General features: G+C 39.0%; 1 protein-coding gene across 4 annotated transcripts in view; it reads right to left on the bottom strand.

Moving 5' to 3' along the window:
* Positions 1–14,918, bottom strand: part of Stag1 (stromal antigen 1) — a 312,401-nt gene that overhangs the window by 20,270 nt on the left and 277,213 nt on the right. For all 4 annotated transcript variants that reach the window (XM_051140150.1, XM_051140149.1, XM_051140148.1 and 1 more), the window contains 3 exons: positions 4,872–4,964; positions 2,863–3,037; positions 1,210–1,349 (listed from right to left, as the gene is read on the bottom strand). In XM_051140150.1, the coding sequence (XP_050996107.1) occupies positions 1,210–1,349; positions 2,863–3,037; positions 4,872–4,964 (408 nt within the window). The remainder of the gene's footprint in view (positions 1–1,209; positions 1,350–2,862; positions 3,038–4,871; positions 4,965–14,918) is intronic.

Below are 14,918 nucleotides of genomic sequence, written 5' to 3'. Positions count from 1 at the left end.
TATTAGTTCCTTGTCTGATAGGTAATTGGCCTTTTAAAAAAATAAACTGTAGACTGCCTGCTATGCACGAGCTTGTTAATGTCAAGCCCTTGCCCACTTGCTAATCTGAGTAACTTCCTCTCCCACTTGATTCCTATTCAAAGTTCTTGTTAGTGCCTATATCATGAAATGTTTTCATAATATCAGTTTCAATGTTTTAGTTTTAAATTAAGGCCTTTGTTTCACTATGAGTTTTTTGTTTTGTTTTGGTTTTGTTTTTGTTTTTCGAGACAGGGTTTCTCTGTGTAGCCTTGGCCATCCTGGACTCACTTTGTAGACCAGGCTGGCCTCGAACTCACAGCGATCCGCCTGCCTCTGCCTCCCGAGTGCTGGGATTAAAGGCGTGCGCCACCACGCCCGGCTCCTGAGTTATTTTTTTTGGGCAGAGTGAGAGACATAGATTTAAATTCAATATTATCCTAGTAAGGCATACTTAAATTCAAAACTGTTTTGAAGTCTTAAGTCTTTTTTTTTATTTTTTAATGGTTTTTCGAGACAGGGTTTCTCTGTGTATCCCTGGCTGTCCTGGACTCGCTTTGTAGACCAGGCTGGCCTTGAACTCACAGTGATCTGCCTGCCTCTGCCTCCCAAGTGCTGGGATTAAAGGCATGTGCCACCACCGCCTGGCTGAAGTCATAAGTCTTGTATGTGCTAGGCATGTATGGTATCACTCAGTCACATAAAAACCAGCCTATCTTGGGTGCACAAAAAGATTCATATTTGGATTGGGATTACAGTTGTTTGCTATGTATCCAAACTGGGATCAGGTGATATAAAAACATAGACAAGTATACAAGTGGATGAAAAGGCACACACAATATTCTGAACACAGGCAAAAGAAAATAGTCCCTCGGACTGGAAAACAAGGCATGGACACTGGGAAGTGCTGTTGTCTCCTGGCTGTGCCTGACTGGCAATACCATTAACAGTTCTGAGCACTGATTTTATAGGGGCAGGAAATGGAGCTTACAGAAAAGAGAAGGCAGCTAAGTGTTAAGAACTCATACAATATGGAATAAGAAATAGTACAGACTGATAAAAACATTTACCAAAGAGATAAATTTCATCACAAAATTACCCATCATTAACTGGCAAAAGCTATTAACTTAAGCTTCAGTTATCCATTCATTTGACTTATTTCTCAGCAATATAGAAAGGAGAAAATGATACCTTCATGTAGTGTTTAAAGATGTCTGCAGCTGCATGCATGTCAACAATATCATAAATGATAAGTTTGCTGAAGGCAGCAAGTAGGTTCCTTCTTTTATGTAAGGCTTCAATTTTATTAGCTTCATCTTCTTCATCACCCTCTAGCCACAGAAAATGAGGTGGTTAGAAATGTGACTGCTATGCAGAGAGCCTGTGCAACTGAAAACTGGCTGGGGATTAACTCTGCTTTACTTATCTATTTAACTAGCTGTGCTAGGGACCAAATTCTGGACTTTGCACATGTGAAGTAAATGCTCTACTAATGAGCTGCAACCCTAGCCAATTTAGTTTCAAATGGGATGAAAACATTAAGCTTATTATTTCAGAATAAATAGTAGGAGCTAAGATCCTGATCTTTAGTAGTGCTAAGATAAACTATAAAGACATTGCTTTTCTTATATTTTTTTTATCATAATATACTGTTATTTATCCTAAAATGCTGCCTTTTCTAATTAAAACTTTCCTGCACTTCCTTTATGCTAACATATTCCCCCAGAGAAGAAATTTCTTAGTTTATTTTTTCCTTTTGAAATAAAAATATATGGACTAGTTTGTTTTTCGTGCTTGTCCTATATCTGATTACTTAACTGGTCAGAAATTACATATATAAACACGTATAATGTTTCTTTATTTCTATGTCTGGGTTTTTGTCTATGTGAGTGTATGCCACACATGCACAGGTGCTTCCTCTCTAGAGTTATAGGTATGCAGTAGTGAGCTGCCTGACATGGGGACCAGGAACTGAATTTGGGCCCTCTAGAAGAAAAGCAAGTGCTCTCAAACACTGAGTTCTCTCTCCAGCCAGAAGTAAAGTGTATTTTCATTTTTATTTATTTAATTTAAAAATAATTTATTTGATGAGCATGATGGTGCATGCCTTTAATCCCAGCACTCAGGAGGCAGAGGCAGGCAGGTCAATGTGAGTTGGAGGCCAGCCTGGGCTACAAAGTGAGTCTAGGACATCCAGGACTACACAGAGAAACCCTATCTTGAAAAGCCAAAACAAAAAACCCAACCCCCCAAACACAACACTCCCCCAAACACAACTATTCTTTTTTATGAGTGTTCTGCCTGCATGTATATATGCATCATGTGCTTGACTGGAGTCCAAGGAGGTGAGGCGAGGGCATTGAGTTTCCTGAAACTGGAACTGCTGACTGTTGTGGGCTGCCATGTAGGTGTTACGAACTGAACACAGGTCCTCTGAGAGAGCAGCAGGTGCTTTTAACCACTGAGCAACCTCAAGCTTCCAAGGAAATACTGTCTTTTCCACACGGGCTTATCTGTTTGTAATTCTAGAAAAAGCTGCCTTCAATGGTCTAGGATGGTAGCATCTGTAGCTCTTCAAGGACACTTCCACATTCTGGCCCGTTGTTATCTGGGATTAATTTTTTTCCTTCACACAGAACATACAATGTAGCCCAGGCAGAGCTGACCTGGCAATTAGCAGGGATTGTAGGCATGTACAACTACCACACCCAACTTATTTTTTCAATATTTTTACCCAGCTTTTTAAATAAAAAACAGAAAAGTCCCTGTAAGTTTTAGAACTGGATTTATGCCCCCCAACCACTATCTTTTGAAGTTGACAAGGTGAAAAACGCTGTTAAATACCCATGCTTTGGTTTTCCTCATCTTGGTCAATGAAAACATGATCCATCACAAAACTGAGGAGTTCAGACTGAAGTCCAGTATCTGGATTAAACACCAAAGGCTGAAGGCCCTCTCTCCCACCTGTCATTAACTGGTGGCTAAAAATCATTAAAAGATCACAGAGCAGCATGAAAGCCTGTAATGCAAAGGGATTCATTAGCAGACTAGGACACGAACACAGCACTGTCTATTAGTACATGAATATAGGAACATCTATTAGTATATGAAAATAGGATTGTCTACAAACCAGAGGAATAGGGAATATACTAAATTATAGCATTTTAATACCAACAGCACAATAAAAAACGTAAGAATGTAAGTTCCAGCTTTTTACATTTATTAATGCAATGAAATTATTTTTCTCATTAAACAGTGGTTATATTAAAAACATTATTTTCTAATTCTATTTTTCTTTAAAAGTTGAATGTATTTACCAAAGAACAGAAGACAGAAAATTGAAAAGTAAAAGTTCAACTCTGACACTATAGGATTAATTAACAAACAGATGACATTAGGAACCAATTATATATTACCTAATCAAGCATACCTTTTATCATAAATTATAATTCAATAAATTATAATGTAGTACTCAAAATCTAAGCTATTTAGATTTTAAAAACTAATATAAAATATTTTAGAAATAGGATTTAAATTAGATCCAAACCTAAAAGTGACTATCTGAAAGCCTCACAATAAATTTCTGTGAAGACAAAATGGGATATAGCAAAATTTTTACTCTTTAATTGATGAGGTAAAAATGGGCCAAGAGCTTTATAATAATTGATTTTGTGAGATTATTCTAAGTGAAGAAATCTCCAAATAATTTACTAAAACCAAGTTTCTAAAAGCTGACTTAAAAAAATTACAACTTGGCATTTATTTTGGGACAGTTGCATACCTTGCTGACTAATTCCAGCAAGAATAATGGGAACTTATGCTCCGACTGTACAGCTGTGACATACATTAATATACTCAGGAAAAGCTATTTATAGAGGTGGAAACTTTCAAGAAAATCCAAGGGAATACTTTTTAAATCCAGGCTACTTTGGATATAAAACATACCAGAGTAGAAACATCAGATTTTAGGTTAACTGGCCATAGGTAGGTATTGGGTTCTGGAAAGTTAGAGTGTAAAACTTAGGAAGATCGGCTATGACCTGGTAAGAAGAGACTTGTGGCAGTTTATTTTAAGAAAAGACTGCAAAGGGTGAATATCCTTTAATCTGACTTACTTTATAGCCTGATAAAAAAATTTTAAAAATAGAAAATATTCATTTTGCTTTACATAAAGTATCCCTTAATAGGGAAGTATAAAAAAATTTATATTTTTTTATAATGAAAAAACCTTAAGTTTCGTGGGTCCCATTTTGATCATCTTTATGCAGTGTCTTTCCGTAAGAAGAATCTTCTAGACAGAAAGATCTCCACCTGAATGCTGACTTTTATATTAATACCCAAATACACAGATTAAGGAGTTCACTGCTCTGAAAGAGCTGGTCATCTTGTCAAAGCCTGTAAAAGGTCTTTTCCCGCAGCAACACCATATCGATGTGTGGTGTTCATGGTGGTCAGGAGACCAGCTACTTAAGTGGAGGGTTGGACATAGTTTAGATGCAGGACCTGAAGTACTCACTAATGTATATATGAAGCTCTTTCTGGTTTAGGAGCAGAAGGTGAGAAGTCGATGTAAGTCATAGGTCAGCTCACTAGACAATCAATATTTTAGCACACAATCCTTAGGAATCAAGAATTCTAAATTTGAACTTAAGTCTTCCAGATTCCTAGAGTACACTTGTCAAGTATAAGAACAGAATATATAACTTAAAATATCCAGAAATGAATACTGTAGGTTTCATATGTTATGGATATATATGATAAAATTGAAAATTTTTACATCTTCCAGTGTTCATCAATACATTTGGGTGTTAATAACAGTCAATGCAGAACAACAGTATTTAAGAATTCCTTACCTGTTCCTTAACTGGAGTGTTAACATTAGATAGGCACTGTTGGCAAACAGCCAAAAAAGATTTCACTGTTTTCCTCAATACCAACAAATCCTCCTGTAAAACACATTCAAATATGCAAGCATGAATAACCATATCCCAGAAAACTGATCCAAAGAAAAAAACAGAAAACAGTCCAGTATATAGAACCAATTAGTATAGTTATTTGCTAATTGAACATAATGGAAAGGATAGAGAATCCAACAATATTAAACATTCAGTCATGTTGATAATGAAATGTGCAGGCCGGGCTTGGTGGTGCACGCCTTTTAGCACTCGGGAGGCAGAGGCAAGTGGATCTCTGTGAGTTTAAGGCCAACCTGATCTACAAAGTGAGTCCAGGACACCCAAGGCTGTTACATAGAGAAACCCTGTCTGGAAAAACCAGAATAAAATAAAACAAACAAACAAAAAACAACAAAGCAAAACAAGCCCCCTAAAAGAAGTGCACAGTGTGACTATTCAGAAAGACTTTTCTCTATAAATAGTTTTATGTAGGCTGATATTAGAATCATTAGCTCTATAACACATAATGCTGCAGTAAGATGATGGAGAGAGGCTGAAGAAATGGCTCAGTGGTTAAGGGCATGTACTGCTCTTTCCAAGAACCTGATTTCAGGTTCCAGCACCCACACAGGGCAATTCACAACCACCTGTCCCACCTGCAGGAGGTCCAATGCCTTGCTGGGCACTTGTACTTACATGCACACATCTATACAGACATACACACAGACATGTAAGGGGAAAAAGGAGGTGACTTAATTCTAAACTTGGAGATAAACATGATTTCACATTAGAAACCCTGATAATATTCCACATATGGTTACATTTGAAAAGTATGAAAGTAAATTTTCTTGTTTTAAAACTATTTGTTTGTTTATTGTTTATATATAGGTGTATATACCAAGGCAGAGGATGATTTGTAGGAGTCGGTTTTTTACTTCCACCCTGTGTATTCCAAGGTTGAGATCAGGTCACTGGGCTCTGCGGCAAGTACCCTCGGGTCTTATTATAGGCTCCTTTTCTTTTTTCTCTTGAGACAATCTTACTATGTAGCCTTGGCTATTCTGGAACTCACTACCTAGACCAGGCTGGCCTAGAACTCATAGAGATCTGACTGCTTCTGTCTCCTGAGTGGAATTAAAGGCACTTGATACCAAGCCTAGCGATTATATATACACATATCCCTCTTTGGTACTAGAGACTGAACTTTGAGCCTTGAAAAGGAATTCATCTAGCATCCAGGAGATAACGTCTTGTGAATAAGAAGCCAACAGAGAAATTTTGCAATGTTGTCTAGCTAAACTGGCTCCTCCAAAGCAAGAGAAAAAGGTCTCTGCAAAGGAAGGAGAGAAGGTGTCCAAAAGGAAAAGAAAAAGCTGATGGTGGCAATGTATGGGAACAGTTCTGCAGAAAATGAGGATGCCAAAACAGACCATGCAAGGAAAGCTGAAGATGCCAACTGAAATGTGTGTGTTGTTATCACAAAGAATTTTCACTGCTTTCTTTTCTTTTTCTTCCTTCCTTCCTTTCTTTTTTGCAGGGTTGAGGAGAGGGAACAGGGAGGCATGCATTAGCTAACAAAATTTCTTCCATCCTGGATTGACTTGAGGGAAACACCTTTTCAGGTTAGTGTTTTTCCTCTTTGTTCCCAGGAGAGACTTTGTTATGTTGATGGGCATGACCATCTTGGTACAAAATGCCTTGCACACAGCATAAACTCAACATTTTTATATCCTCCTCCCCCTCTACAACAAGCACAAACTTAACTCCTTAAAAACAGAGACCTGTTAAGACTCAGATCCTTAAACTGGTTTTGTCAGTGTGTTGGGAGATCCAGACTTTCCAGTGACATCACTGAGATGGTTTTCCTCAAAAGAGAAGTGCTTCTTTTTTCTAGAAGACCTCAGATCTTCAGATTAGTCATTTTGCTATTTTCATTTCATTTCCTGCAAGTCAGTCAGCTTGTAAAATATTAAACAACATCCGTAATGTGAAATGTGACTCCTTTCCCTGTTCAAAGCAGGAACACCTCATGCGATTTCTGATCTTGGTACTCCTACAAGCAGGGAGTATGGCAGATTTGTATACTGTTAATGACATTGCTTGCCATGTCCTACCTGAAATAACATGATTGTTCATAAAAATATTTTTAATAAAGCTGGATAGTTTGATGTGGGAAAAATGAATAGGTTCTATTGTTGGACATGTTAGCAGCACCTTAACTCAGGAGTTAAGGTTGTGAGGACCCCCTGAACTCAAGAATCTCAAATCAGCCAGAAAGTGAGAGCCCTGCCCCAAAACACCCTCCACCTACCAGATACCCCCAAAGAGAAGTTTCCCTTTCACAAAAGACTCTAAACTAAGTGTAGTGTTGCACACTTATATCCTCAGTAGTTGTAAGGAGAATCAGAATTACGGCTGTTGTGGGCTACACAGTGAAATCCTATTCTTCAAACGACAGAACAAACTAGTTAGACAGCCCCACCCCCATGCCCTGGGAGGGGGACAGTTATGATTAAACTCTGAAACCAGGACTATCTGCTACCAAGGCTTATTTTCCTTAAACAAATGAGCTAGGCACAAGCCTGTAGTTCAGCATTATATAGGTATTTAAAAGAGTAAGGAATAATTATCTGAATAAAGGACCATATGGAATACACTTTAAAAGTTACTCTATTAAACTAAAATTCTTTAAAACTATTCTGCTTGGTTCTCTGTTTTGGGATCTTCATAAGGACTGAGTTTTTACAGTTTTTTTTTTTAAATAGCTTTTACAGTTACTGAAGAGGGCCTTATAGTTGTAAACAAGCCCTTGGTAGAATGGGAGAGGGTTACAACCATATGACCATACCAGTGATAAAGATTCTGTAAGGCAGAATAACTAATTAGAATTTCCTGATTGTGGAGAGTTAAAATACTGTAGACCTATAGCCAAATTATGTTTCGCTATTTTTAAGTTTCCATTATAGATATTAATTGCCTACTTGTGCCTTTTTTTGTTGTTTGTTTTTGTTTTTCAAGACAGGGTTTCTCTGTGTAGCCTTGGCTGTTCAGGACTCCCTTTGTAGACCAGGCTGGCCTTGAACTCACAGCAATCTACCTGCCTCTGCCTCCTGAGTGCGAGGATTAAAGGCGTGCGCCACCACTGCCCGGCCTGTGTCTTTTTGATTATCAGAAAAAACAAACAACCCCCGCCCCACATTTTTAGCATACCAAGCTTCTACCAATCCCAAGTTATGAATGCCACGTGATAGCATCTGAGAATGAAACTTACTTATCTGCAGTACTTACAACATGTATTTGGTTTACGGCTTTGTTTTTTAAGTATAAAATATCACACAAACACTTCTATGGTGGAATATGGCAGGTGGATTGCTGTGAGTTCAAGGCCAGCCTGGTCTACAAAGTGAGTCCAGGACAGCCAGGGCTACACAGAGAAACCCTGTCTCAGAAAACCAAAAAACAAAACAAAACAAACGAACAAACAAAAAGAATAAACTATCTCTTACTCCCTTTGAGGTGAAAGCTGTGTTTTGCACTGACACAGGCCACACATGGTAACATGTCTGTACTGCCAGCACCCTTGGAAGGTTGGGGCAGATTGCGAATGGGAAGCCAGTCTAGGTGCTATAACAAGACCCTGTCTTTTTTTTGTTTTTTTTTTGAGATAGGGTTTGTCTGTATATCCCTGATTATCCTGAGCTCACTTTGTAGACCAGGCTGGCCTCTAACAAACAGAGATCTGCCTACCTCTGCCTCTCGTGCTGGGATTAAAGGCATGCACCACCACATCCAGCTACAAGACCCTGTCTTAAAAACAAAAACCTCCTCAAAATACATATGTTCATCAAAAGAGGGGGGAAAAGGGACTCTAGGCATGGCAAAGAATGTTGAAAAGCATGAATATACCACTGAAAAAGTTATGGTAGTTGATTGGGGCACATGCAGGCAAGAAAGCAAACAAAAGAAGAAAAAAAGACCCATTTCCACTTACTCCAATGAAGAGGCCATTTAAAATGCAGTAAGGAACTACTGAACTACTATGTGTGACATAGTAGAAGATAATATGACATATGATAAAATAACAGTTCAAGAGTCAATATAATCTTTTATTGAAAGCTTACTGTGTAACAAATACTATACTGTTATGTTTATAAATGTCATAATCATTTGGAGAAATAACTATTAATAGTCCAGATTTACTTAGTTCTTTCTTTCTTTTTGCTCTCTCTTTCACTCCATTCTCTTCTTTTGAGACAGTCTCACTCTGTAACTCCTGCTGGCCGTGAACGCAGATATGCCTGCTTCTGTCTCCAGAGTGCTGTGATTAAAGTGTGCCCACAACAGCCCCAGTAATAACATTCCTGCTTTCTAGGAAGGAAAACTAATATTCTGAGGGGGAGAAGGGAGGGAAGGAGAGGGAGACGGAGCCCTGTTGACTCTAGCAGAGAAGTAGTTGATCTTTGTCGATTTCTTGGCATACAACTCTGAAAACCTCTGCACTTCTTAAAGTGAAGTGACTTTCTGAGTGCTAATAGTTGACTAACGGCTGGTATTCCCTAGGTGCCTTCATGGTCCTCACTGGAAAGACAAGGCATAATTAGCATTAGGCCTTTAAAACCCTTCCCCCCTTATAGCTCTGAACAATATTCTAAATACTCATCCTTACATTCACAGATAAATGTAGCTCTCATCTTATTAAAGCCTTTTTTTTTTTTTTTTTTTTTTGCAACAGTTGGAGACAAAGAAATCCAAAACTGGTCAAAATGCATAGAATAAGTGACTGTGGGATGCCCAACTACAACTGCTAGATTTGCAATGAAACCTCTACCCTAAGGATCAGGGAAAATCATGGGAGAAGGGGAGGAAAGAAAATAAGAGCCAGAGGCACAGGATTCCCGCCATTAGACACTGTTTGTTATATGTGACAGAGAAAATGTACCCCTGAATTTTCAACAATACAGTTGCGTGGACAAGACCAGCGTACTGCCAACACCAGTTCACATGCTAAAGCAGATGGGAGAAATTCTACATGCTCCCTAGATAAAGAGCTACATGTAGAAATGAGATGGAGACAGGGAGAATTGGTTTCTTCCACTGATAAACTCTTACACAGCCAATTACTCAGTCCAATCCTGAGTGGTAAGTCTGGGCTAATCCATCTATGACCTTAAACTGCCTACTGTAGTTCCAAAAGATTTTGACTTTTCCTGTACTATAAAAAGATAGAGGAAGCTAAAGGAGTTAGATAGACAGAAAATGTATTGAATTTAGACTTAAAATGCCTAAATTATCTCAGTTCAGATGGAAGAATGAATTTACCACACCACACACCTCAAGCCTGTACTAGCCACTAGGCATGTATATGCTGCAGATAGTGCATCTTTTAGTATAAATTCTTGGTTTAGGCAGAGGAAAGTAATGACGAGGGCTGAGATTTAATGCCAACAAATTAATGTGTACTGTTAACTGAAATACTCAATTGTTAACTGAAATAAATCAATTTAGTTGTCTCAAAAACCTTACCAGCAGTAAATATCACTCTTATTCTGTGTAATAGAACACTGGAGCTTAAGATAGGCAACTTATATATTTTGCCACCAGTTGCTAGAATGAGCCAATATTTAAAAATTTAGGGTGAAAGTGGGAGGGAGGGAGTAATGGGAGGATATAAGTGATGGGATAACAAATGGCCTGATAGGAAAAGACTCCTTTGTCATTAATTTTGTTGGGCTCTCGAATTCTTGTATTAGAAAACAGAGATTGTTATATTTTGTCTAAATATTCTCTGGTATATGTGTATATATGTATTTGTGTATGTGTGTGTTTGTATACATAGGCCAGAAGTTGATGTTGGATGCTTTTCTCAGTCTTTCTCCATATTACTCTTTGAGACAAAGTCTCATACTAGACTTGGAGATTACTGATTTGGCCAGCCTGCCTGGCCAGCAAGCTCCAGGAATCTGCCTGCTCTGCTTCCCAGCACTAGGAGCACAGCCATGCCCTTCCATACCGAGCCTTTTAGGTCAGTACATTACTTTAGTGGCTGAACTATCTCCTTAGCCCCTAAATATTTTTAAAATTGTCTTTGCTTTCTGATGAGCTCATTAAAAGAATCCTCCAACATTAATAATTATTGAGGATAGATCTTTTCACTTCTTACTTCTTACTTAGTTCAGAAAATAATATTTAAACACATTGAGTGCTAAACAGCATCCATCTGTGGACAGACTAGTGAAGCTGAGGAACTCTTAATCTACTATTCATGGGAGACTCTCTACCAGAAAACAAGATCCCGGAGATCCAGGATGAGAATTGTAAGTGCAGTACACTTAATAAAATGCCAAATTGCTGGGCTTGGCGGAGAATGCCTTTAATCATTACACTTAGGAGTGAGAGGCAGGCAGATCTCTCTGAGTTCAAATCTAGCCTGGTTTACAAAGCAAGTCCAGGACAGCCAAGGTTACACAGAGAAACCTTGTCTCCAAAAACAAAACAAAATAAAGCAAAAACAACAAAAAGGCAAAACCATGAACTAAAAGGTTTTACTTTTCTATACTAAAAATGTTTATTTCTGGTTCTCAGATGATTTGTATATGCTGAACTTGTATAAAAATTTCAAGTTCAGAATTTGTTAGGAATTGTTAGATTCAGATTCTTTTTCCTTTCCCTCTCTATTTGGTTTCTGTCTTTTGAGATAGGGTTTCACTGCTTCATAGCCTAGGCTGGCCTTGAAGTCAGCCTTCCGAGGGCTAAGTGCTGGGGTGAAAGGAGAGTGTCAGGATGACAAGCTCAAAGGGTATTAAGACCTGGATGTTTCTTGCCTGTCTTTTCTAGACCAGTCAAACAATTCTTTGTCCCTGGACATAGCAAGACCATAATTATTAAACTCTGGGAGTTAAGGAATGACCAAAGGTGAACTTTAAACTAGTGGGATAGTTAAATAAGGACAGAATACTTAAAAAAAAAAAAAAGGTGGAGAAATTGTGCAAGTGAAGTTGTCTATATACTAGTGAACCTTCGCTCCCAGGGATGGGCACCACCTCTCAGCCCTTGCCCACTCTGTTCTCCTCATGCCGTGATGGCAGGTGGTTTCTGTTACTACAGGGATTCTGGCAAGGATCCAAGCAAGCTATTTCTTGCCCACAGCTACAGTGAAGGAGCAGGGGAACAAAACAAAAGCGATAAACAAAAACCTGTTGTTTTAACAAATACTTCAGCTCATTCCTGAGAGTGTGATCTGAGGAAAGAAGCTGGCCCCTCTAGCAGCCTTTTCTCTGCTCCTCCTTTCCTTAGTCTGTTTGAATATTAAGGTGGAATATGCAGAGGAGACGCTAGAGTCATAAAGGAAAAGAAGGAGCACATTTTTGTTGGCTTTGACTTGAAAGATGTGGATGAGGGCGCGAGTCCAGTGGAGGCAAAGATGTATGCTCCATGCAGTGTACAGAGAGACATGCAGGATGAAACTCCAGAAAACAGGATATGCTGGTGCCATCGTGCATGTGGGAGGCAGAGCAGCTACATCTTTGTATGTTTGAGGCCAGCCTGGTATACATAGTGAGTTCTAGGCTGTCTTTGGCCACATAATCTAAAAAGACACACACACACACACACACACACACACACACACACACACACACACACACACCAACAAACACACAGAACAACACTCATGAGGGGAAAAAAAGAAAATTCTTTATCTCCAGGATGAAAAAGGCAACTATTTTAGCCCCAACTTTTATTTACCAGGCTCTTTAAATGCTTTTATATAGGTCCAGAAACAGCTAAAGTAAGAAGGATGTTTCTTGTTACAGAGAAGACAGAGTGAAAGCTGCTTGTAAAAGCCAGCACTAGGGGGCACTGGAGCAAAGAATACTAAACAAGACTTGTGAGCTTGTCAAAGAGCTTCAACTCACAGGTTGACACCCAAGCACACCTACATTTTACAAAAAGGTCTCAAATTGTTTTGATAAAGCCTGTTTAAATATTTCACTACAAAAGATTTGTCATCGAGTTAAATTATAACTTGATTTAAACTTCAAATATAATTATCATTCAGAATCTTCTGAATTAGAGTGCTCTTCAGGTCAGAAGAAAATTAAATTCAAGAAAAATCTCTCTACAAAGAACCAAATTTGGGCTGGGTGTGGTAGCACACGCCTTTGATCCCAGCACTTGGGAGGCAGAGGCAGGTGGAATGCTGTGAGTTCGAGGCCAGCCTGGTCTACAAAGTGAGTCTAGGACAGCCAAGGCTACACAGAGAAACCCTGTCTCAAAACAAACAAAGAAAAAACAAAACAAAGAACCAAACTTGCAGCATATCCTGTAAGTGTACTATAATTGTTGACTCAGCATTCTATTCTAGGTGCATGATAAGACGAGGAACACAAGGTCTTATATGAGAATGACCACTGTAGTACTAATTCCACAGGGGAAAATGTCAAAATTTAGTCAAAATATTCAAAAGGGAAACAAATTCTTATGGGATAAAGGGATGACTAGGGGTTAGGGCTCTTGTAGAGGACCTTGGCTTGGTTCCCAGTACTCGTATGGTGGGGAACAATCATGTGTAAATCCAGCTTCATGGGGGCCTGATGTCCCTTCACAAACACAGTGCACATACATAAAGGTAGGCAAAATATGCATTCACATAAATAAGAATAAACCTTAAAAAATACTCAGGATATTATTGACAATAGATGACACTCAATTAGTCTTCAGAAAATACAGCCATGAGAAAAGTAACGAGCACTTTAAACAGCTAGTAGAAGAGGCACAGCCAGGCCAGCAGCAGCCAGAGCAGGATTAGGGAGAACCCCTCACATCTTAGCACTAGTACTCAGTACTGACAACCAACGAAATGGAGGCAAAAATGCAATTTACACAAGATTTCTGCCGTCCTAAAGAACAGAAGAAGTACAAGGGGTCAGTGTGCTAAGACCTGAGAAAACCAAATCAGCCAGCCAGCCAGCCAGCCAACCAAAAACACTAGGATGCTGTGAAAAAGGAACTCTGAAACAGATCTAAATAGTATCCAGGAAGCTGAACATTCAATGGGAACTAAAGTTACATCAGAATTTTCAGAGATTTCAGGCCAAAAAGTCACAGAAGACAGTCCAGCGTTTGCATTGGGGCCTAGAAGGAACCCTATAGCTGTGACCAGATCAGAGACTCCGCCTGGGAAACAACTGTAAGGGTAACTTGATCACCTGAAGGCAAGGCAGAGGAGAGAGGGCGGCCACTCATGGAAGGCAAAACTCCTTCACCCCTCTAACTTCTTTTGCCCATACAGTTTCATTTCCTATTTACTGTAGCTACTCTTTGCTACTTTGTGGGTTCTTCTTTTTCCCACCCTCAGTCCACCCAGTCTCACCCCCTAACACTAGATAGGAGAGAAACAAGGATAGAGGGGAAAGGAGAAAGAGAGGGGGAGGGGCAGGGAGAAAGGGGGAGAGGGAGAGGGAGATATTGATCTTTTGTTTCTTCTTTGGCCTTGGCTACTAACAAACTGTAACCAACCTCTCTAAATGAACAACAACCACCACCTTCCCTCTCCGGGCCATCATGTTTATGAACTCTCTGAAAATTTTCATAGAATCCCAAACATTATACAAGTGCAGAAATTATCTGCATCTGGCAAAATCATGCTTCAGCTAGAGCACAAGGCCAATCATAGTCAGCTGCTGCATGGTCTGGAGCAGCCCAAATCCCCACACCTGGGATTAAAATGAAAGTATATTCTTATAATATTTGTGTGTGTGTTTTAAAAAGAAACCAAAATTTCAGAATTCTTAAAAATGTCACTACAATTTATGTCATCTTTCTCTGCTTTTTATCACCCACTACTAATCATTAATCATGTGTTTTCTTCTTTTCTTATTCTTTCCCACTTATACCCACAATAACAAGTACACCGCTAGTGTTATCAATGTCCCTTCACTACCGAAATGATTAACATGTTAAGGGTAAAGACTTACTACTTTATTTCCAAAGTGAGTTTGCACTTGG

This window comes from Acomys russatus, chromosome 32, assembly GCF_903995435.1.
Source record: "Acomys russatus chromosome 32, mAcoRus1.1, whole genome shotgun sequence".
In the NCBI taxonomy this organism is placed as follows: Eukaryota; Metazoa; Chordata; class Mammalia; order Rodentia; family Muridae; genus Acomys; species Acomys russatus.
This window is presented reverse-complemented; position numbering and strand designations above follow the sequence as displayed.